The sequence below is a fragment of the Tupaia chinensis genome, unplaced genomic scaffold (genome assembly GCF_000334495.1).
Source record: "Tupaia chinensis unplaced genomic scaffold, TupChi_1.0 Scaffold000041_1, whole genome shotgun sequence".
Classification (NCBI taxonomy): domain Eukaryota; kingdom Metazoa; phylum Chordata; class Mammalia; order Scandentia; family Tupaiidae; genus Tupaia; species Tupaia belangeri.
In genome coordinates, this window is record NW_006159496.1 from 1,040,813 (window position 1) to 1,063,309 (window position 22,497).

General features: G+C 42.7%; 1 protein-coding gene across 2 annotated transcripts in view; it reads right to left on the reverse strand.

Annotated features, from left to right (window-relative positions):
- Positions 1 to 9,676: 9,676 nt before the first annotated feature.
- Positions 9,677 to 22,497, reverse strand: part of CCDC138 (coiled-coil domain containing 138) — a gene marked incomplete at its 5' end in the record, with an annotated part of 92,560 nt that continues 79,739 nt past the window's right edge. For both annotated transcript variants that reach the window (XM_027772916.1, XM_014588988.1), the window contains 2 exon segments: positions 9,677 to 10,160; positions 13,561 to 13,699. In XM_027772916.1, coding sequence (XP_027628717.1) covers positions 9,995 to 10,160; positions 13,561 to 13,699 — 305 coding nt within the window.

The window sequence follows — 22,497 nt, forward strand, 5'->3', positions numbered from 1 at the left end:
GTTTCTCCCTTTGTGGTCGGGCTTCCCCTGATTTGGTCATACATGCTGCCCTTCAGGGAGCCTAACTTCACACAGGGATCACTGGTCGGTCGGCATCCTGAGTGTCCACAGACTTTGCTCTCCCCTCCGTGCCTTGCCTGGTCAGGGCCACAGGGGATTGGCAAGTACCCAGGGACGACACTGAGCGTCACTTCAACGCCTCTCATTTTATGCTTCGATTTGATTTCTGGCCTCCGAGGGATTTTATTTTTTTACTTTACTACCAGTTCAGTAGTGTGTACGTGTGCACACGCATGTGTATCCCAAGATTTTTAGCTGTACCCGAAGATAACAGTAGTCCACCACACTGCTGAAAACAAACCTTATTTTTTAAATAATTTATTTGCCAAAGGATGAGTGTGCTCGTCACAGACAGAAAGGAAGCGAGGGAAAGCATCCTGTGGGGATTGCCATGCTGCGGTCCCCTCACCTCAGCTTCTGCCTCCTTTCGGGCTTCCTGGCATTCATGCACGTGAGCACAGCATGCTTTCCAAGCTGCCAGATCCAGAACTCAAACCACTGTCAGACCATGTGGCATCCAGCTCATGTAACCAGCAGGCCACAGGCTGGTCTAGAAGCAAAACCTTTCTACTCGATGTGCGTGTGTGTGGTTTTCGAGACAGGCCTCAGTATGTTGCCCAGGCTAGCCTCCAACTTGGGATCCTCCTGGGTCAGCTTTCCAAATAGCTGGGATTGCAGGAGTGTGCCACAACGCCCAGCTTTTCCTTTCTTTCTTTTTTTAATTATCATCATAATCTTCTTTATATTACATTGGATTACATATAACTTTACGGTGCATTACATTGCTTTTCCAAAACCCAGCTTTTCCTTTCGAAGATTGCACTTTTTAGAGCAGGTTTAAGTTCACAGGAGGTGGAGATTTCCCACATCCCTCCTCTCCCACTAAGCACAGCCTCCCCGATCATCAATGTCCTCCACCAGGGCGATGCATTTGTTACAACCGCTGGACTTCCACTGGCACACCAGTGCCCAAATTCCATAGCTTACGTTAGCGTTCACGCGTGGTGTTGCACGTTCTGTAGTTTGGACAAAAGTGTGATGACATGCGTCCATCATCGCAGCCTCACGCTGAGCAGTTTGTGTGCCCTGAAAGTCCTCTGTGCTCTGCCTACCGTCCGCCCCTCCCAGTGCTTGGGGAACACTGGTCTTTCCTGTCTCTACAGACTGGTCTTCTCGAGAATATCATGTAGTTGGAATAATGCAGTATGGAAGCTTTTCATTTTGGCTTCTTCCCATGGCTTGGGAGGTCATTTCTTTCAAGCATTGCCTAGCCCATTGTCTGGATGTTCTACGGTTTATCCATGCAGTCACTAAAGCACATCTTCGATGCATCCAAGCTTTGGCGATTATGATGAAAGCTGCTATAAATAGGTACATGCAGGTTTTTTGGTGGGCGTAAGTTTCAGTTCCTTTGGATAAATACCAAGGAGCAACACTGATGGATCATAGGTAACAGATTATTTCGTTTTATCAAAACTGCCAAACTGTCTTCCAAAGCCATGGTACCATTTTGCATATATTACATTGGATTACATATAACTTTACGGTGCATTACATTGCTTTTCCAAAACCCAGCTTTTCCTTTCGAAGATTGCACTTTTTAGAGCAGGTTTAAGTTCACAGGAGGTGGAGATTTCCCACATCCCTCCTCTCCCACTAAGCACAGCCTCCCCGATCATCAATGTCCTCCACCAGGGCGATGCATTTGTTACAACCGCTGGACTTCCACTGGCACACCAGTGCCCAAATTCCATAGCTTACGTTAGCGTTCACGCGTGGTGTTGCACGTTCTGTAGTTTGGACAAAAGTGTGATGACATGCGTCCATCATCGCAGCCTCACGCTGAGCAGTTTGTGTGCCCTGAAAGTCCTCTGTGCTCTGCCTACCGTCCGCCCCTCCCAGTGCTTGGGGAACACTGGTCTTTCCTGTCTCTACAGACTGGTCTTCTCGAGAATATCATGTAGTTGGAATAATGCAGTATGGAAGCTTTTCATTTTGGCTTCTTCCCATGGCTTGGGAGGTCATTTCTTTCAAGCATTGCCTAGCCCATTGTCTGGATGTTCTACGGTTTATCCATGCAGTCACTAAAGCACATCTTCGATGCATCCAAGCTTTGGCGATTATGATGAAAGCTGCTATAAATAGGTACATGCAGGTTTTTTGGTGGGCGTAAGTTTCAGTTCCTTTGGATAAATACCAAGGAGCAACACTGATGGATCATAGGTAACAGATTATTTCGTTTTATCAAAACTGCCAAACTGTCTTCCAAAGCCATGGTACCATTTTGCATTTCCACTAGCTACGAGTAAGAGTTTCCGTCGCCTCCTCATCCTTGCCAACATTTGGTGTGTGTGGTCAGTATTCTGGATATTGGCTAATCTAATGAGTGCAGAACATTGATTTCTGTTTAATTTTTAAAGTTGATTTTATTCATGATAGAGTATGTGTACGAGAGAGAGGGACACTCTTGACACGGTCTCGTCATGTTACAATCCCTTCTCCGGCCCTCAAGCTCCTCAGGATTTGGGGCACCGGCACAGCATGTTTTCAGATTGACCTGGAGATCCAAACCATGGTCAGCCATGTGGCTCCCAGCACTGCGGCGGTCTTTTACTGACTGCACAGTTAGTCTGGCCTCATTGTTTTAACTTGCATTACACCAATGGGCATACAATGTGGAATATTTATTCATATGCTTATTTTCCATCTTGTTTGGTGAGGTGTCTGTCAAGGTCTTTTGCCCATTTTAAAATCAGGCTTTTGGGACCAGCAGTTAGCGTAATGGCTATGTTGCTGGACTCCCACATAGTCGACCGCAGTTCCCACGTGGCCAACCATGGTTCAGATCCTGGCTGTGGCGACTTGCTTTCTTGCTTTCTCTCTCTCTCTGGTTAAACAGAAAATAATAATAAATAAAATTAAAATAATTCTTAAAAAAAACTTTTCTAAAAACGTTATTTGTATATTTGGGTAACAGTCTTTTATTAGATGTCTTTTGCAAATGTTTCTCTCAGTCTTTGGCTTGTCTTTTTATTTTCTTGATGTCTTTCACAGAGCAGAAAATTCGAATTTTACAAAGTCCAGCTTATTAATTATTCTTTTTAGGTGTATTATTACACCTAAAAGTCACTGTCAAACCCAAGGCCATCTAGATTTCTCTTAGGTTATCTTCTAATTTTATAGTTTTTCATTTTACATTTGAATCTGTGATCCATTTTGTGTTAATTTTGTGAAAGGTATAATTTGTCCATTTTTAAAATGTAAATATCATTATTCCAGCACCATTTTTTAAACAATTATTTATTTAATTGTATTTATTTATTAATTATTATTATCATTTTTGACAGAGAGAGAATGAAAGTGAGAAAACAAGTCACTAGGTACGGGACCCAAACTGTGGTTGGCCATGTGGGAAACTAGCACCCTACCCACCATGCCACCTGCTGGTCCCACCAGCACCATTTTTCACAAGGACATTACAAAAAAAATCTACCAGCCAGTATCTCTCACAAAAGTTCTCAACAAAATAGTAGCAAATAAAATCCAACAACACATGAAGAAAACTAACTGTACACCATGACTGAGTGTGATTTATCCCAGATACGCAAGGCTGTTTCAGCGTTTCAGAGATCAGCTTCCTTAACCTGGTAAATAACAGCTACAAAAACCTGCAGCTAAATCGTACTGAAGGGTGAGAGACTAGAAACGTTCCCACTAAGACTGGGAATGAGGCAAGGACCTCCCCTTTTGCTACCCTCCTTTTTTTTTTTTTTTTTTTTTTTTGAAGGCCCCCCCCTTTTTTTCCCCCTTTTTTTTTTTTTTTTTTTTTTTTTGGAGAGGTTTTTGCTATTGTGCACGTGCGCTCACCAGAAAGACAAAGATAGACAGAAAGCGAGAAATCACCTCCCCTGGGGGGATGGCCATGCCACAATCCCTTCTCCTCCATTCTCCTCTCAGGATCTTGGGCACACACGCACAGTGCCCAGCATGAGTTTAAGCCAACGGGTTCGGGACTAGAACCGCGATTGACTACATGGTAGTTCAGCGACATAGCCATTATGCTAACTGCTGGTCCCGCTACCCCTTTCAATTTCACACTGAAAGTTCTAGCTACTACAAGAAGGAAATAAAAGGTAAGTGAGATTGAGAAAAAATAAAACCTTTTATTTCACAGATGTCTGATACTGGCTGGTAGATCTTTTTTGTAATGTTTGTGAAATTTTGGTATTTGGACAATGCTGGCCTCGTCAATGATTTATGAAATATTTCCTCCGCTTCTATATTCTAAGAGAGATTGTACAAGATTGGTGAAGTTCCTTCCTTAATTATCTGGTAGAATTCGCTGGTGAACGCATATCGGCCTGTTTTGATTTGGAAGGTTATTTATTGATTAAAGTTCTTTAATACGGGACCAGTAGATGGCGTAACGGCTATGTCACTAGACTCCCACGTGGCTGACCATGGTTTGTGTCCTGGACCCAAAGGCTTGAAGCTCATGCCAGGCGCATGTGCATGTGTATCTAAAATCCCAAGGGAGAGTGGAAGAGAAGGGACCGCAGCGTAGCCATCCTCACTAGGCGGTGATTTGTCTCTCTCTCTCTCTCTCTTCAGTGAGCACATGCGCCCTATAGCAAAAATCTAAAAATAAAGGGTTCTTGAACACATATAAGCCTATTCAGATTTCCTATTTCTTCACAGGTTTTGGCAGAATCTCTTTATCAAGGAACGTGGTTATGTCTCCATTAATTCTTCTTTGAAATTCCTCAACAGAGTTTTGGCAATCCCTCATTTATATCCTGAACATTTCCTGTTACGTTTGATTCCTGCAAGTTTATTAATACTATATATGAAATATTAATGCTTAATTTGTTGCTGAAATATTAGAAAACTCTTTGTTTATTTTATTTTTTTAATATTCAAAATTTTATTTACTCATCCATTTATTTTAATCTGACCAGAGAGAGAGAGAGACAGAGAGAGAGAAAGTGAGAAAGCAAGCCACCCCGTCCGGGACATGAACCATGATCAGCCATGTGGGAGTGTCCAGGGCCTTAACCACCACACCACCTGCTGGTCCCATCTACGTTTATTTTTTAAGTGGGTATTTTACTGAAGTTTCAAATAATCCTACAATTTTCCAAGTAATTACATAATCTAAAACGATATTCTCATTTCCTTCAAGTTATGCCTCCTGAAATACCCCAGCGTCTATAGGAACAGTTGCAGACATCCCCGTTTTATTCTTAACCTTAATAAGCACACGTAGTTCCATGGTGAGTCTGATGTTGAGTTGTACCCTTTGATACACTGTATAATAACTTTTATCAGGAACGCAAGTCCGAACTACAATGCTTATAGGCATTATTAAAATGACTACGGCTTTTCTCTTTTGCTCTACTAATGTTGTTAAATATATTTTCTACTAGAAAGCCTATGCATTTGCAGAATACATGCTAATCTACCTAGTCTTGGATTAAGTTACTGTAATATGCATTGTTGATTTGTTTATAATTTCATTAATACTTTTGAATCTATTTTATTCTTTTTCACTTTTTAAAGAATTATTTATCGGGACCAGCAGTTAGTGTAATGGCTATGTTGCTGGACTCCCATGTAGCCGACTGCAGTTTGAGTCCCAGACCTGGTGGCTTAAACTCACACCAGGCGCATGTGCGTGCATGCCCAAGATCCCGAGAGGAGAGTGGAGGAGAAGGGATTGAAGCATGGCCATCCACCCCAAACCCCGGGGTTGATTTCTCTCTTTCTGTCTTTCTCTGTGTTTCTGGAGAGCACACACGCCCTATAACAAAAACTGCTCAAAAAAATAAAGACTTTTTGATCATTACTACTATTATTACTTTTTAAGAATTATTTAAGTTTTTTATTTATTCATTCATTTATTTTAACTTGACTAGAGAGAGAGAGAGAAAGTAAGAAAGCAAGCCACCAGGTCCAGGACTTGAACTGCAGTCAGCCATGTGGGAGTGTCCAGTGCCTTAATCACCACGCCACCTGCTGGTCCCACTATTATTATTTTTTAATTTGCCATAGGGCACATGCACTTACCAGAGAGAGAGAGAGAGAGAACCACCAAGTCCAGGACTCGAAACGTCGTCGGCCATGTGAGTCCAGTGCCTCAGCCACCATGGCCCTCTGGTCCTTCTTCTTTTCACTTTTTTGCCAACTTTTTGGTACTTGTTTCATGCTAACTATGTAAAATTAATTTGGGCGATTTTTTATTAAGTCATCTGGAAAGTTATGATGTATTTTTCTATGCAAAAAGGTGCCATGACCTTCCCAACAGCCCAACACATTCTGGGAGTTGATGTAACTAAATATTTCTGCCTTGAAATTTTAAGATAATTCACTTGTAAAATACCTGGGGCTTTTGCCATTACAAAAAAAAAAAATAGTCCTTTGGTAATTGTATAAAAGACTTCACTGGTTTGCAATTTGTCCACTGGTGTTGCTGTAACAGAATACCTGAGACTGGGTGATTTTCATAGAAGAGGCCTATTGGGTCTTGATCTGGTGACCAGAATGTGCAGAGGATGGTGCTGGCCCTGCTCAGCTCTGGTGAGCCACGTGCTGCCCCACTCCTTGGCAGGAAAGCCGGCTGTGCAGCAGCGAGGGCGAGCAGACCAGCCTCACTTTCAGGAACTAATTATGGAGAAATCACTCTCATCATCTGTTCATGAGGGATTCATCCTGTTTCCCAAGCACCTTCCACTAAGCCTCACCTTCTGACACTGCTGTGCTAGGTATCAAATTTCAGCTAAAGTTTTGGTGGGGAACACTCAAACCAAAGAACTCTTGGAGATTTTTTTTAAGAGAGATTCTTGCTATGGGGCACATGCACTCGCTGGAGAGAGAGACAGAGACAGAAAGCGAGGAATCAACCCCTTCCCCCCAAGAGGTGATAGCCACACCGCAATCCCTTCTCATTCTCCCCTCGGGATTTTGGGCACACACGTACACATGCTCAGCGTGAGTTTCAAGCCTCTGGGTCCCAGATTTGAAACATGATTAGCTTTGTGGGAGTCCAATGACGTAGCCCTTATGTCATCCGCTAGTCTCATCTTGGTAGATTTTAAGACAGTTTTGGTAATGTCTTTTTCTAAAAAGAATCCATTTAATCTCTTGATAGACTTTCACATTTTCAACACTTTCAAGATCTCATTTACCCTAAATATTTGTATTTTTGTTTTCATGTTCCTGGCATTCTTTATTTTACTCTGTCTATATGGATATTTTATTTTTTTCCTTCAGTGTTTTGAGAATATTTATTTTGCTTTTATGTTTTGTTGATATTTTCCAAAAGATTCTTCATTCCACATTTTTTAAATCATCAAAGCTAACATTAAAATGCAACACTTTGGTAGGACCAGCAGATGGTGTAATGGTTACATTGCTGGACTCCCACATAGTTGACCGTGGTTCGAATCCTGGACCCAGCAGCTTAAAACTCACACCAGGCGTGTGCATGCCTGCCGAAATTGCAGAAGAATGAAAAAGAGACTATGGTGTGGCAACTCCCCTGCGGAGTGATTTCTTACTTTCTGTCTCTCTCCAACAAGCAAACACACCTATAGCAAAAAACTCTCTTTAAAAAAAAAAAAAAAGTAGCACTTTAGCTTTATTTCTGAATATAATATTTGAATACTTACCGGCTTTTTGTAAATTTTGACCACAATCTCAAGGCCCCATTAATTCATGGTTTGGGTAACAGAAGTTATTGGTCTTCTACATCTGCAGATTCCACATCCAAGACTTCAGGCAAGGATCAACTTTCCTCCACGTCGGCAGATGCAGGACCTGTGGGTGTAGGTGGCGATGCAGAGGACTCGGACATGCAGGGACTCTGGTAACCGCAGGGGCTCTCAAGTCAATGTGAAAGTTACTATATTGATGCAGTCTTACCCAGATACGTAGCACTAACAAACCTTCTTTCCACTATTTATCCCTTTTGTAAACTTAGTATCTCCCTCATTTTACAAGATTTATAGCCATTCTTTAGGTTTTTTATTTAAGGCAGTGTGCACATGTGTGTATGTAAGGGGAGGCACCTCCACAGGGGTCAGTCATGCTGCAGTCCGCGTCCCCGTCCCTCAGCCTGCTGGATCTTGGGCACGTATGTCACCACCCTGCATGTTTCGGGTACATAGGGCCATACGGGTCCAGCTTCTCTGGAGCAGCACGTTTGCACTGCACCACAGAGCCGGCCCAGATGTATAGGGCCTGTGCATTTATACTGAGGTCGTCTCAGTATTTACGAGCTCCCAGTATGAGACTGACTTAAACTCAGGTTCCCTTCAGCGCTCAGCTGGTTCACCTGAAGGCCGCTTTTCCTCCAGAACAGTACATTAAGTGGTACAATTCCCAAACCCTTGCACGTCTGAAAATGTCTTTCCGTGGTCTTCACTTACAGAAAGCAATTTTACCAGGTATAAATCCTTGGGTTGGAGAATTCCCCCTCCAGGGCCAGCTCCTCAGCGCTTGACTGGTGGACGGAGAGCAGCACCCCACACGGTCGACGGTGGTTCGAATGCCGGCCCTGGTGGCTTAAGAAACACGCTGGGCGTGCGTGCGTGCGTGCGTGCGTGTATGCGTGCCCAGTATCCTGACGGAAAAGATGGAGGAAAAAGACTGTAGTGTGAGCACGCGATGCTGGGGTGCTTTCTCTCTGGCAATTAAAAACATTTCACCCAGAACGACCTATTAGCTTCCGGCACTCTAGGAGGCTACCTTGGCTTTTCTTTTTGTTTTTACTTTCATCTGTATGATTTAATATTTTGCCAGAACCCTTTCTCATAGGCTTTTCTGGAACACGGTGCGCCTTTCACTCTGTACGGGCGGTCTCTCAGCTCCGGATCTTACTCCACTCACCTGCCACTCGCCTTCCACCTGCTCTGTCCTCTTCAGTGACACCGACACCTCACGCTCAAGGGCCGACCTCTGTCCTGGCCTGTCGCCCAGTCCCCTCCTGGTGCCCTGAGTTCGAGAGAGCTTGTTTCTCCTCAGACACTAACTGCATGGTCTAACTGCGAAGTCCCTCGTGTCATCTTGTGTGTGTTTCCAGCGTCCATCGTTAAGTTCCTCTGAGACTCATGGTAGCCACCTCAACCCCAGCCTGTTTTCTCCTTGAGGCCTTCTGTTTTACAAATGGCACATTTTCTTATAATCTTGTAATAGGCCCAAAAGTTTCCTGAAAATTTCGCCTAGATCCTGGACAGATTATAAACTCATCATGTATATTTTTGCAACTCCTTAAAATAATGTTTCTTTTCTCTTGCTCCTAAATTCCAAGCTCCACCACCTCCGCCTCATGCGAACCTCCGGCTACATCGAGAGGTATTTCTGGTAACGGGATTATGATCTTCTGTACCGCTCAGTGCTCTCTCTTAGTGTCTTACGTTGTAACAAACTTCAGTGACACATTTTAAAAAAACTATTTCTCTAGAGTACCCTGTGACTAGCGCAACTTAAAAAATCATTAATTGTGAATCTAAGATAAATAGAAATGTTAGGTATCAAGATGATAGTTAAAAAATATGCACTTCTGCTTCTAAAAGGAGGGCTTTAAGTCTTAAGAAAACATGACATGATTTATCTTGTCCCCACATCAGCACCAATTTTATTCCAAATAGTCACATAATTTTAAGAAGCAATTTTCCTAAAGTATTTTTACAAAAAGTAGCCCCAATGTCATAAGTTCTGGAAATGCCTTCTTGTACATTACAGTCACCTTAGTTGAACTGAAACATTAAAAAAATTCGATAACTTCTACAAGTTTCACTTAAAAAGTTGAAAAAAAATCTTTCTATATATCTTTCATGATAAATGATTCTACTGATTACTTTACTTGGTAGAATTTTAGTTACTTTGGTGATTTTTACCAATTAGTAACACATAAAATAGTAATAAATAAGTCAGTCTAACGCGTGCCACTGGAGACCGAGGAGTTGCATTTTGTCAAACCCAAATTGAACAGAGTAGAATTCAGGTTTATACAGAGAAAGGCGTGCTCTGGGTGTGTGGTCCTCTGTATTTCTTGAAGCATCAGGTGAATTGTAAAAAGTTCGAAGAGCTTCTTATTACTCCTGTAAAAGAGTGAATACATCTGAGTTATACGTGTTTAGAGTTTCTCTATAAACTGTAGTGACCACAGAGAGAACACACGTGTAACTGTGAAGAAATGGCATCTGGTTTTAAAAACAGTGGAGACAGCAGGGGGATAAAGGATTAAGATGCTGAAACAAACAAAACGGGTCTGAAGTGGAAAAACAATCAAAAAATGAAAAGGAGAGACCAGCGTAATGGCTATGTCGTAATGGCTATGTCGCTGGACTCCCATGTAGTTGACTGAAGTTCGAGTCCTAGACCCGGTGGCTTAAACTCACGCTGGGCACGTGTGCATGCGTGCCCAAGATCCCGAGAGGAGAATTGAGGAGAAGGGATTGTGGCATGGCCAGCCCCCTGGGGAGGGATGATTTCTCTCTTTCTGTCTCTCTGTCTTTCTCTGTCTTTTTGGCAAGTGCACGTGCCCTGTAGCAAAAACCTCTCAAAAAAAAAATATTATTTAAAAAATTTTTTTTTAATTTTAATTTTATTTATTCATTCACTTATTTATTTCCATTTGACCAGAGAGGGATAGAGTGATAGAGAGAGAGAGAGAGAGAGAGAGAGAGAGCAAGACACCGAGTCCAGGACTCAAACCACAGTCGACCATGTGGGAGTCCAGCACCCTTAACCACCACGCCACCTGCCGGCCCCCAAAAATAATTACTTTATTTAATTTTATTATTGTGATCATTTTATTTTATTTTTTGAAGTTGACCAGAGAGAGAGATAGAGAGGGAGAAGGAAAGTGAGAAAGCAAGCTGCCAGGACTCAAACTACGGACAGCCATGTGAAAGTCCAGCCGCCTTAACCACCACGCCACCTGCTGGCCCCCCTATACTCACTTTTTGAGAGCTTGAGGAAAAAAATTTTTTCCACAGCTAGAACTCGATCATTTCATTTTAAGTACGTTGGGTTTTTTTAAAGCTGTAATATTCTTGGTTTGCCTTCTGACTTCTCCTACTATCTTTTTTCTAATACCCAGTTAGTAATTTAATTTTCAATTATACCTTATAAAATATTTCTCCTTTCCTTATCTATATTTACATCTTCAGAGAAATTAGCTAATAACCTACATATTACCCGTTTTACACGAAAGACTTACATCTTTGTAGTTTTAAAGATTTATTTTAAGACCCACTTGAGCATCAAACTATTCCCAATCCTCTTTTTTAAGCTCTGTTCTAGTTCTTTACCTAAGTCAGAAGCCAACATAAGCTAGAAAAACACATCTTGAATAGTAAAACATTTTGGCTCAAGAATATAAATGTACTTTGGAACTACTTTATAAAAATTCCATGATTTAAGAACTAAAAAAGAACTAAACTGAAAATGCAATTGCAGCTTCATGGCACAAAAGGGTAACTACAATAGGTCTTATTGAGAATTTCCTGAGAATGGAAGACAATACATTGACAGATTTAATGGATATCAAAATAATAATTTGGTTAATCAAGAACAAGGTTACAACTGGACATTTAATGATTTACCAAAATACGAAGACACAGTATAAAATAGAACATATCAGTCCATTCGCCTTACCTACAATTCATTCTCAGCTGAGTGACACTTGCTTTTCAGCTGTACTGAAGCCTGGTGGAATATCTATGTTTTGGCCATGGAAATCATGGATGAGGGATGGGACCAGTGAGAGAAGAGCTGAACCAAGACCAAAGTTTGACTGTTATAAAAATGAGGTGAGATACTAGGTGTTCAGATTTGCCTCAAAGGTAACACTATACCAAGATTCAAAGAAAGTACAACTTAAAATGTATGTCCTTAATATGTAATCAAAGGGACCAGCAGATGGCATAATGGTTACATTGCTGGAGTCCCATGTAGTTGACCATGGTTCAAATCCCTGACCCGGTAACTTAAAACTCACTTTAGGCACCTGTGGGTGCATGCCCAAAATTCCGAGAGGAGAATAGAAGAGAAGGGATTGCAGTGTGGCCATCCACTCTGGGGGGTGATTTCTCATTTTTTTGTCTCTTTGTCTCTCAGGTGAGCATATACACTCTATACTAAAAACCTCTCCCTCTTTTTTTTTTTTGGAGAGGTTTTTGCTAAAGGGTACATGTGCTCGCCAGAAAGACAGAGAGAGACAGAGCAAAGAAAGTGAGAAATCACTCTCCCAGCGGGGGATGGCCACACTGCAATCCCTTCTCCTCCATTCTCCTTTCAGAATCTTGGGCACGCACGCACATGCATCTGGCTGAGTTTAAGCCACGGGGTCTGGGAGTCGAACCACAGTTGACTACATGGGAGTCCAGCAACATAGCCATTATGCCAACTGCTGGTCCCTCAAAAATCTCTCTTAAAAAATGTAATTAAAAAACTGGTTATACCAATGTGAGTCAGAAAGAAGAAAAAGGAACTAGAAAGTCTTCAGTTCTCCTCGTAAAACCCACAGCAGTGGCAATAGAAAGCTCATAATCGTTTCCTAAAACTAAGCCAGCGATGAAAATCATTTTAACGGTCTGTCCCTGCTCCATTCTCTCTCCTTCAACTTATTTTAGTGTATCAATAGGAATTGCAAAATACTTTTAATTTTTTAAAATTTTTTGCCATAGGGTGTATGGAGAGACAGAATGGCAGAGAGAGGGAAAGTGAGAAATCATCCCCCAGAGGGAATGGCCATGCTGCAACCCCTTCTCCTCCATTCTCCTCTTGGGATTTTTGGGCATGCATGTGCCTGGTGTGCTTTTCAAGCCACCTGGTCAGGACTCAGAAAGTGCAGTAGGTCAGATGGGATCCAGCACCCTACTCTATTCCATACCACCCACTAGCCCTGCAAAGTACATTTTTACTATGTTAATTGTTTACTTTCATGATAGAGAGAGAGAGACATAGAGACAAAGAAAGACCAGTACCATCCACAAGGTCTCACTTTGCAATCCACCCTCCACTCCCAGCCTTTCCGCGCCAGACAAAAGCCACACCCTGACCTTGCCTTGCCTCCTCCACTGCGGAGAGCCGCACTATCGCTGCGCCACTGTGGCTGGCCGTCCTGACTTTAGCCTGTATTTTCACCCGTGCTATGACAGAATGCAAGGTGCAGTGGCGTATTCTGGTATTATCACTTGGCTGGTAGAAACTGCTCTTAGTTTTACATACTCTTAGTATTGCGAGTTCATTTAGATGAACTGAACTACAGAAATAACTAGATATTCCAAGTTTTATACTTTAATTCTAGTGTCACTGAATATGTAGTCTTGACACATATTTATTTATGAATCTGGATTTCTTACATCTGTGTACTGGAAATTTTTATTAAATAATCAAAGTAGAATTAGTATGGGATTAGAAAAAGTCTAAATGATCACAAGAAGATTTTAAAAAATTAAAAATAAATGTAAAATATTAGAAATGAGAACTTACTTGATTTTGGAAAGTTTCTGTAGAATAATACTGAGCTTTTCCAGTATTTGAAGATCAAGTTTAGGGGTTCGAAGCAGCACCGAACAAGTGCGAAAGAATAAGGAGTTGCTGCAGGCTTCCAAGAAAGGTTGCAAGGATTCTGCAAAACAAAGAAAGGAATTTTAAAAACTAAATAAATAAAACTAGATTTTGTGGGGTATTTTAAAATACTTAGATTTTCTTTCTTCTCATACTTAAACTCTGTGGCCAAGTCATTTGAAAACTTAAAACATTCATCAGCTCTTATGGAACACTGGATGAAAGATTACTCCCCCTAATATCAAACTCCCATTTGGTAAAATGGAGCTGAGATACCACCTTTGAAAGGAGGAAAATCAAGAACAAGTTCAGCTTAATGAGTGAAAAGAAATTTTGCTGAAGTAGTAAGTTCAAAAAACACCCTAAATTTAAGAATCTCACTTGAGTATTAATGAATGACAGTTTACAGTCACTGACTAGAAAAGCACTTTTTTTTTTTTTTTTGGAGAGGTTTTTGCTATAGGGCTTGTGCGCTTGCCAGACAGACAGAGAGAGATAGAGAGATAGAAAGCAAGAAATCACCCCCCGGGGGGATGGCCACGCCGCAATCCCTTGTCCATTCTCTTCTCGGGATCTTGGGCACGCATGCACATGCGCCCGGCGTGAGTTTAAGCCATTGGGTCCGGGACTCGAACCACGGTCAACTACATGGGAGTCCAGCAACATAGCCATTACACTAACTGCTGGTACCTGGAAAAGCACTTTTTTCCCAAAAGAAGACAGGGAAAAGATCTAAAATAAATAAATAAATGGAAAAAATTTGACAAAATAAGAAGTTCCAATTTTTAAAAATTAAGTTGAAAATCAAAAGGCAAAGCTCAGGCTGGCCCTGTAGCCATGTGGAAGCTGGCTCCACATGGCAGACCATGTTGTTGGAATCCCAGCTGGAGAGGCTTGAAGAACATGCCGGGCATGTGTGCACAGTGTGCCACACTCCCCAATTCTCAACAGGGCGGAGGAGCGGGAGAGGGGCTGTGGTGTGACTGCACCCCTCTGGGGGTGCCTCTTCTCTCTCCGTCTCTAGTGAGTGTATGCACCCTTTGGCAATTAAAAAAATTTCAAAAAAAGGAAGTGCCAAACATGAAAGAGGGGTGGGGAGATATCCTTTTGTGACATATTTGCCACAAGATTAACAATATAAAAACATCTCTCATAATAAGAAAAAGGTGTACCTAGTATTTTCAGGAATAAAAGGCATGAACAAGCAATTTACATTAGAACAAACATAGTAAAAATATTCAATCGTATAGGAATAAAATTTGAAACTGGCAAATTTGTGTCAAAAGTCTTTAATATGGGGCCGGCAGGTGTCATGGTGGTTAAGGGCGCTAAACTCCCACATGGTCAACCACAGTTCGAGTCCTGGACCTGGCGGCTTGCTTTCTCACTTTCCCTCTCTCTCTGTCCCTCTCTGGTCAAATTAAAACAAACAAACAAACAAACAAATAAAGTTCAATAAAATAATTTTTAAAAAGTCTTCGGTGTACATATCCTTTGATTTAGCAATTCTTCCTCTAAGAATATGTCTGATGGAGATGTATTCAAAGGTTTATGAATAAGGACCGTATAAAAGGCCTTCATAGAGTGGCTGTCAGTTTATTACAAAATAATGCATAAAAATGCTTTTTAAGGGACCAGCAGTTAGTGTAATGGCTATGTTGCTGGACTCCCATGTAGCCGACTGAGGTTCGAGTCCCGGATCCAGTGGCTTAAACTCACACTGGGCGAGTGTGCATGCGTGCCCAAGATCCCAAGAGGAGAAGGGATTGAGGCGTGGCCATCCCCCTGGGGGGTGATTTCTCACTTTCTGTCTCTCTTTTTTCTTTTTTTGGCTCAATAATATTCTCTATATACTGTATTTTTTTCTGTTTTCTTTCACGATTATCTCTTTATCTTTGACTTCTGACATTTTATGATCTGTGGGCCTCTTTGGGTTTATCAAACATGGGGCTCATGGAGCTTCTTGTATTTGTAGACCCATGTTTTTCTTCACATTTGATACATTTTCAACCATTATTTCTTCAAATAATATCTCTGTCTCTTTTCCTCTCTTCTCCTTCAGGGACTCCCATAATGTATATATTCATCTGCTTGATAGTATCCCATATATCATTCTCCTGCTTTCCTTTATCTCTTCGTGTATGCTCTTTGAGCATACTTGGTTGTTTTCAAGTCTTTCCTCAGCAAGTCCTGTCAGTGTTGGTATGTTTTGGGGGGCATGTTTCTCTGGAGATTTGCTTTTGGTCCTTTGAATGGATCACAAATCCCTCTTTCTTCGCACACCTCATGCTCTTCTGCTAAACATTTGGCATTTGAGAAAACAGCGACCTCTCCCAGTGCAGACTGGAATGGAAGAAATCTTAACTAATTATTGGCCCCTAAGCTTTGGGAATAGCAGAAGGTATAGGACACAGGTCTTCTCAACTCTTCCTGGGTAGCATCCTTGTGGGTCTGGGTGTATTTCTTGCTTCTTTCTAATTTCCTCTGGCTTCCTTTGAAGATCTTAATTTCTCAGTCTCACGACAGCTTCTGGCCGAGTCCTTAGACGTGTGTAATCTCTTACCCTCAGGCATCCACGGGTCTGCAGTTCCCTGTAGGTTCCACGTGCCGTGGCGCCCACCACTGCCTTCCTTGGCCTTTAGCTTGAGATCAAACTATGCCACCTTCCTACGTGTTTCCCAAGTCAAGGGAGACAGAAACCAGTCCCTCAGACAGCCCAAAGACAGGCCGGAATACTGCAAACTAGTTTTGTTCTAATCCTTCCATCCTGACTGAGGGAATAAGGAATCGGGTCATTTTCTGCTGTACGGTGTCAAGAAGGGAGTGGGGCAAGGGTCAGTAAAAATGCTATGGAATTTCCTATCATTTTGAACGTGACTTTCTCCTGGCGAGGCAACTGCTTGGTTGCTACAGAGCTCTGTCCAGTTTCTATAGTTACTATAATGCTATTTTAGTCGATCTGTATTTACTTATTTGGTTTTCTGTTGGGAAGGGCCAAAAGCATTCTAGTCAGCTCTTGTGCTGATTGCCCATCTTTGCTTGAATTTTAAAATAATAGACACACGATTTTACCCGAAACAACAAAAGATATATTTTCTTTTGAAATAAGAAAATAAAATTTTTAGACAATAAATTAAAATCCATTTCAAGTATAAAAGTCTGTTGGTTTGGTTGATAATGTAACTGAAAAATGCAACGTACAGTGGCTTAATCGATAGGGAAAAATACATTACTTTTTTCTCATAGGAGGTAGGCACTTCCTGGAAGTGGTTCAGGTACAAGAGAAAGTCATTAGAAATCTAGATTTTTGTTTCTTCCCTAATATCCACAGCTTTATTTATTATTATTTTTTAAATTTACCAGAAGGCACAAGTGCCCTCCAGAGACGGAGTGGGGGGTGAGAGAGAGGGGGAAAGTGAGAAAGCACCCTCCTCCAGTGGATGGTTATGCCATAATCCCTTCTCTTCCATGTCTCCATTTGGGATGTTGGGTAGACACACACATGGGTACCTGGGGAAGAAAGATTTCCAGTTTTGCATCCACCATAGAAGAGGAAGGTGAGGCGGAACAGAGTGGGATGTGGATGTGGAGCCAATCCAGTCTCTGTACCAAGGGTCTAAATGACTTCTTAAAACAGGGCCAGCCCAACGGCCTGGAAGCTAAGGTGGCTAGATCCCACGTGGCTGACCTTGCAGCTTGAAAAACATGCTGGGCATGTGTGCGTGTGCCCAAAATCCCAGGAGGAGAATGGAGGAGGGATGGCGACGTGGTCAGCCCCACCCAAACTTCTCTCTCGTATAGGGCGGGTACATATGCCCTATGGCAAAAACTAAAAACAAAACAAAACAAAATGACAACACAGCAATGCTTATTGATACAAATCTGTATCTCGATGGCTTAGAAGAGGTACTCAAATCTTCAATAAAATCTCAGTTACAGGTGACTTATACTTAGTAAGGGAAAAGTGGCACTGAGGACTCCCTGCACCAGCATTATACTAACACGGTACCAGACGGCGAATGAGCAACTTAAGCAAATAGACATAACTCTACTAAATTTAAGCATCGACTACTGAACTTTTTCAAGAGAATTGTTTATTCAGGATCTGACGACATTTCCCATAGTGCTTACATATTTTTAAAAAGAGCATATTATCAAGTCCACAAATAACTCTTCGGTAAAAATGATGTCTACGAACAGCCTGTTGGTAACAATTTATGCACTGTAAATGCTCAGCATCTAAATTTTGTGTATTTTAGATAGCAGTTATTTCTTTTTTTTTGGAGAGATTTTCACTGTAGGGCGCGTGCGCTCGCCAGACAGACAGAGAGAGACATAGAGACAGAAAGCGAGAAATCACCCCCCCAGGGGGGATGGCCACACCGCAATCCCTTCTCCTCCATTCTCCTCTCGGAATCTTGGGCACGCATGCACACGCGCCCGGCGTGAGTTTTAAGCCACTGGGTCCGGGACACGAACCGCGGTCGACTACGTGGGAGTCCAGCGACACAGCCATTATGCTAACTGCTGGTTCCCGATAGCAGTTATTTCTAACCTCTTCAGAATATTAAGGCAAAAAATAATCAGAATAAAATTATTTTTAAAACCCTACCTCCCTCAACTCTCGAATATTAGTATGCTGTTACATGGGGAACTCTATAACTCTAGATAGGAAAGCTTTTATTTATAGTTCCAGGGACTCAAAAGTTGTAACATAATGTGGCAAAATTAAACATGAATCAAAAAACTTCAGCTTCCGGGGAACCAGCAGTTAGCGTAATGGCTATGTCGCTGGACTCCCACGTAGTCGACCGTGGTTCGCGTCCCGGACCCGGTGGCTTAAAAAACTCACGCCGGGCGCGTGTGCGTGCGTGCCCAAGATCCCGAGAGGAGAATGGAGGAGAAGGGATTGCGGCGTGACCATCCCCCCTAGGGGGTGATTTCTCACTTTCTGTCTCTATGTCTCTCTCTGTCTGTCTGGCGAGCGCACGCGCCCTACAGTGAAAATCTCTCCAAAAAAAAAAAAACAAAACAACTTCAGCTTCCCATTCTTCCAAACTGAGGAAGTCATAAACATTAAAAAAAGAAATAATAATAATAGGGACCAGCAGTTAGTGTAATGGCTATGTCGCTGGACTCCCACGTAGTCTACCGCGGTTCGCATCCCGGACCTGGTGGCTTAAACTCACGCCGGGTGCGTGTGCGTGCGTGCCCAAGATCCCAAGAGGAGAATGGAGGAGAAGGGATTGAGGCGTGACCGTCCCCCTTGGGGGGTGATTTCTCACTTTCTGTCTCTCTGTCTCTGTCTGTCTGTCGGGCGAGCGCACACACCCTCTAGCAGAAAAAAAAAATGAAGTAATAATAATAATAATAAAAAAGAGTAAGAAGGGAAAGACAGGTAACCTTTTGAAAACTCTCAACTGAACTGTCCTTAGGCGTGTTAAGGGTGCCCTCACCGCACTGTGGGTAAGGCAGGCAGTGTGACGTGCACAGACCAGCCGTCCTGGAGGGTGAGCAGGAGCTCGCCAGGGGCTTGGGAGGGGCATGTTGGACCAGGGACAAGGCTCTCCTGGAGCAGGGTCATACATATTCCTAACTAAGAACTCCGCAAGCAAAGCTTAGTCTGCACTTTCCCAGTTCAAACTCCTGCTCCTCCCTCTCTCTCTCCATTCCTGGGAGAATCCCAAGGCTTCTTTTCTTTCGTTTTTGATTCCTGAGATAAAGGGAGTGCTGCCACTTCTTCCTGCCCTGGAACACCGCAGTTCTGGGGTCCTGATTCCCAGGGGAAGTTTCTATCTTGTCTCTATCTCTTCTTTTTCTAAAAGACTTAATTACTCCTAGGACTAGCAGTTGGCATAATGGCTATGTCGCTGGACTCCCATGTAGTCGGCTGTAGTTCGAGTCCCAGACCCAGTGGCTTAAACTTATGCCAGGAGCGTGTGCGTGCGTGCCCAAGATCCCAAGAGGAGAAAGGACTGCAACGGGGCCATCCCCCCTGGGGGGTGATTTCTCGCTTTCTGTTTCTCTGTCTCTCCAGTGAGCACATGTGCCCTATAGCAAAAATCTCTCTCTTAAAAAAAAAGAAAGAAAATATTCACAGAAAATAAATGTATGTATCATGTATCTTTGGGTAGTAAAACTAGATTTTTCCTGGGATACACTTTATAAATAACGAATAAAAACTATATAAAGATTTATGGTGTACAACATGATCTTTAAAAATTATTTACTTATTTATTTAATTTATTTTTTAATTTGACCAGAGAGGGGCAGAGGGAGAGAGACAGGGAAACTGAAAAAGCAAGTTGCCAGGTCCGGGACTTGAACTATGGTTGGCCATACATATGGGAGTCTAGCGTCCTTAACCTCCACGCCACCTGCTGGCCCCGCGGCATGATGTTTTGATAGATATGTATACATTGCGGGATGGTTAAGTCAAGGTAATGAGCAGACCCACTACTTCCCATACTAATCTCTGTTCATGGCTAAGCATTTAAAACGCCCACGCGTAGCAACCCCCAAGTGCACAGCACATTAAATGCCACGGCCAGGTTCCACGACAGGTCTCCCCAACCGAGTCCCTCTAACTGAAGTGCTGTACCTGCTGGCCAACACCTCCTCATGTCCCAACACTGTCCTGTTCTTGCCAGTTTGTAGTTTTCCAAATTTCCATAATAAAAATAAACTTTATATTTTAAAAAGGCTACAAGATGCACTGGAATACAAAGACATTCAAATGTTAAACCGCGGCCTGCTACCTAGAAAAGGCAGCTTCTAGGTCAGGAGAGAGAATAAACTCTATAATACAAAGTTAAACCCCTCTATTTAAACTAAGTCTGACAAGAAAAGGAAAGCATTCTTTGTAACAAAGTTAAGACTCAAGTTCTTACACAGCTAAACCCAGATAAGTGAGTAATAGCTTTCAGCTACTGACAGGAAAAAGGAGAAGAAACCACAAAGTAATTTTCTAAAAGCAATACCACTAAGTTATTACATGATTTATATCCAAACCAAAAATAGATATAATCAGAAGGCCTCAATCTAAAAAAAGAAAAATAAATGCTCATAATATATATGGCAAATAGATCAAAGTGAGGATCTTAATTTATACGCAGAGAACTGCATTCTAGCAACTTCCAGAAAGCAACGCCTATGAAGCTAATATAATTTCTCATGTCTGAAAAGAGGGAACTGGGGGAGGGACTCACAGGGAGAAGAGGAGACCCACAGCACAGCTCTGCGGCAGCACTGGCCAGGGACCAAAGCAGAGATGGCCAGCCGGGGTTTCTCCTCCACTACCAGGGAAGGACCCGTCTTCCTAAATTTTCAATCCAGCACAGAAAATCCATCACACTTTTACAAAATGCCATTTAAAAGAAAACTTAAAAAATAAGCACACAAAACACAAGTCCAAATGTTTTTATCATTAGGTTTAACAGATACAAAACTACTGTCAAATTCCTGCACAGAGAGAAACACCATCCCTTTCTGCACTGACTGAGCCAACCGGTCACAGGCACGTGGCACTCAGCCCACTGACACCTGCTCCCAGCCTGTGACGGCCCAGAGGAAGCCCGGGTTCTCAAAGCGCTGCTTTGAAACACGGCCCCTCACACCCTGCTGGCCAGCAGTAAGCTAAACACCACAAACCAATCCTACTGAGATTTCTTTTAAAGTTTCTACTATAGGGCATGTGAGCGCACTGGGGAGAGAGAGACAGAGAAAGAGGGAATGTGCAATCACTCCCCTAGGGGAGATGGCCATGTCACAATCCCTTCTCCTCCATTCTCCTCTTGAGATTTTGGGCATGCACGCCCATGCACCCGGTGCAATTTTCAAGCCTCTGCGTCTGGTACTCTTTTGCAACCACCTTGTCTGATAATCTTATAAAAATGACTTGTGGAAATTACACATATGATGAAATGAGTTCCAATCTCAGACTTAGAAAAAATAAAATGGAGCCAGCAGGTGGCGCAGTGGTTAAGGTGCTGGACTTCCACAGGGCTGACCAAGGTTCAAGTCCTGGACCTAGTGGCTTAAAAATCAAACTGGGTGCATGTGCGTGCATGCCCAAAATCCCGGGAGAAAAGTGAAGAAGGGAATGTGGTGGAACCAGCAGTTAGCGTAATGGCTATGTCGCTGGACTCCCATGTAGTCGACCGTGGTTCGCATCCCGGACCAGGTGGCTTTAAAACTCACGCCAGGCCCGTGTGCGTGCGTGCCCAAGATCCCGAGAGGAGAATAGAGGAGAAAGGATTGCGGCATGGCTATCCTGTCTGGGGTGTGATTTCTCGCTTTCTGTCTCTCTGTCTCCCTGTCTGTCTGGCATGTGCACGCGCCCTATAGCTAAAACCTCTCAAAAAAAAAAAAAAAGGGAATGTGGTGTGGCCATTCCCCTGGGGGGTCACTCCTTACTTCCTTTCTCACTGTCTCTGTCTCTCACTGGCAAGCGCATGTGCCCTACTGGGGGAGTGGAACTGAAAAAAGAAAACAGGATGAAAAACCAATAGCCGAAGAAACATTTGCTGTATTTTGATCCATCATTCGTTGATCCTTCCAACAGACAGTGTCGAGTGACCGACAGGTAGAAGAGAAGTGTGCCAAGCAGCTCCGTATGCTTCAATCAGACATCATCAGACATTAGCCCATCTCCAATTGCCCAGAAGTTTCCCACCAGCAAAACCCATAAATCAATATCGGGAAATTGCTGTTTACTCGATGTGAGCAAGGAAGGTATGACCTTGGACTTGAGAGTGACTTCAACAAAGGGGAACGATTGTGAGTGAGTGGCTGCTGACTAACGTGACAGGGCGTCTCCAGTATGAATGTGTGGGGCCACAGATTCACTTCGCCCAAGTA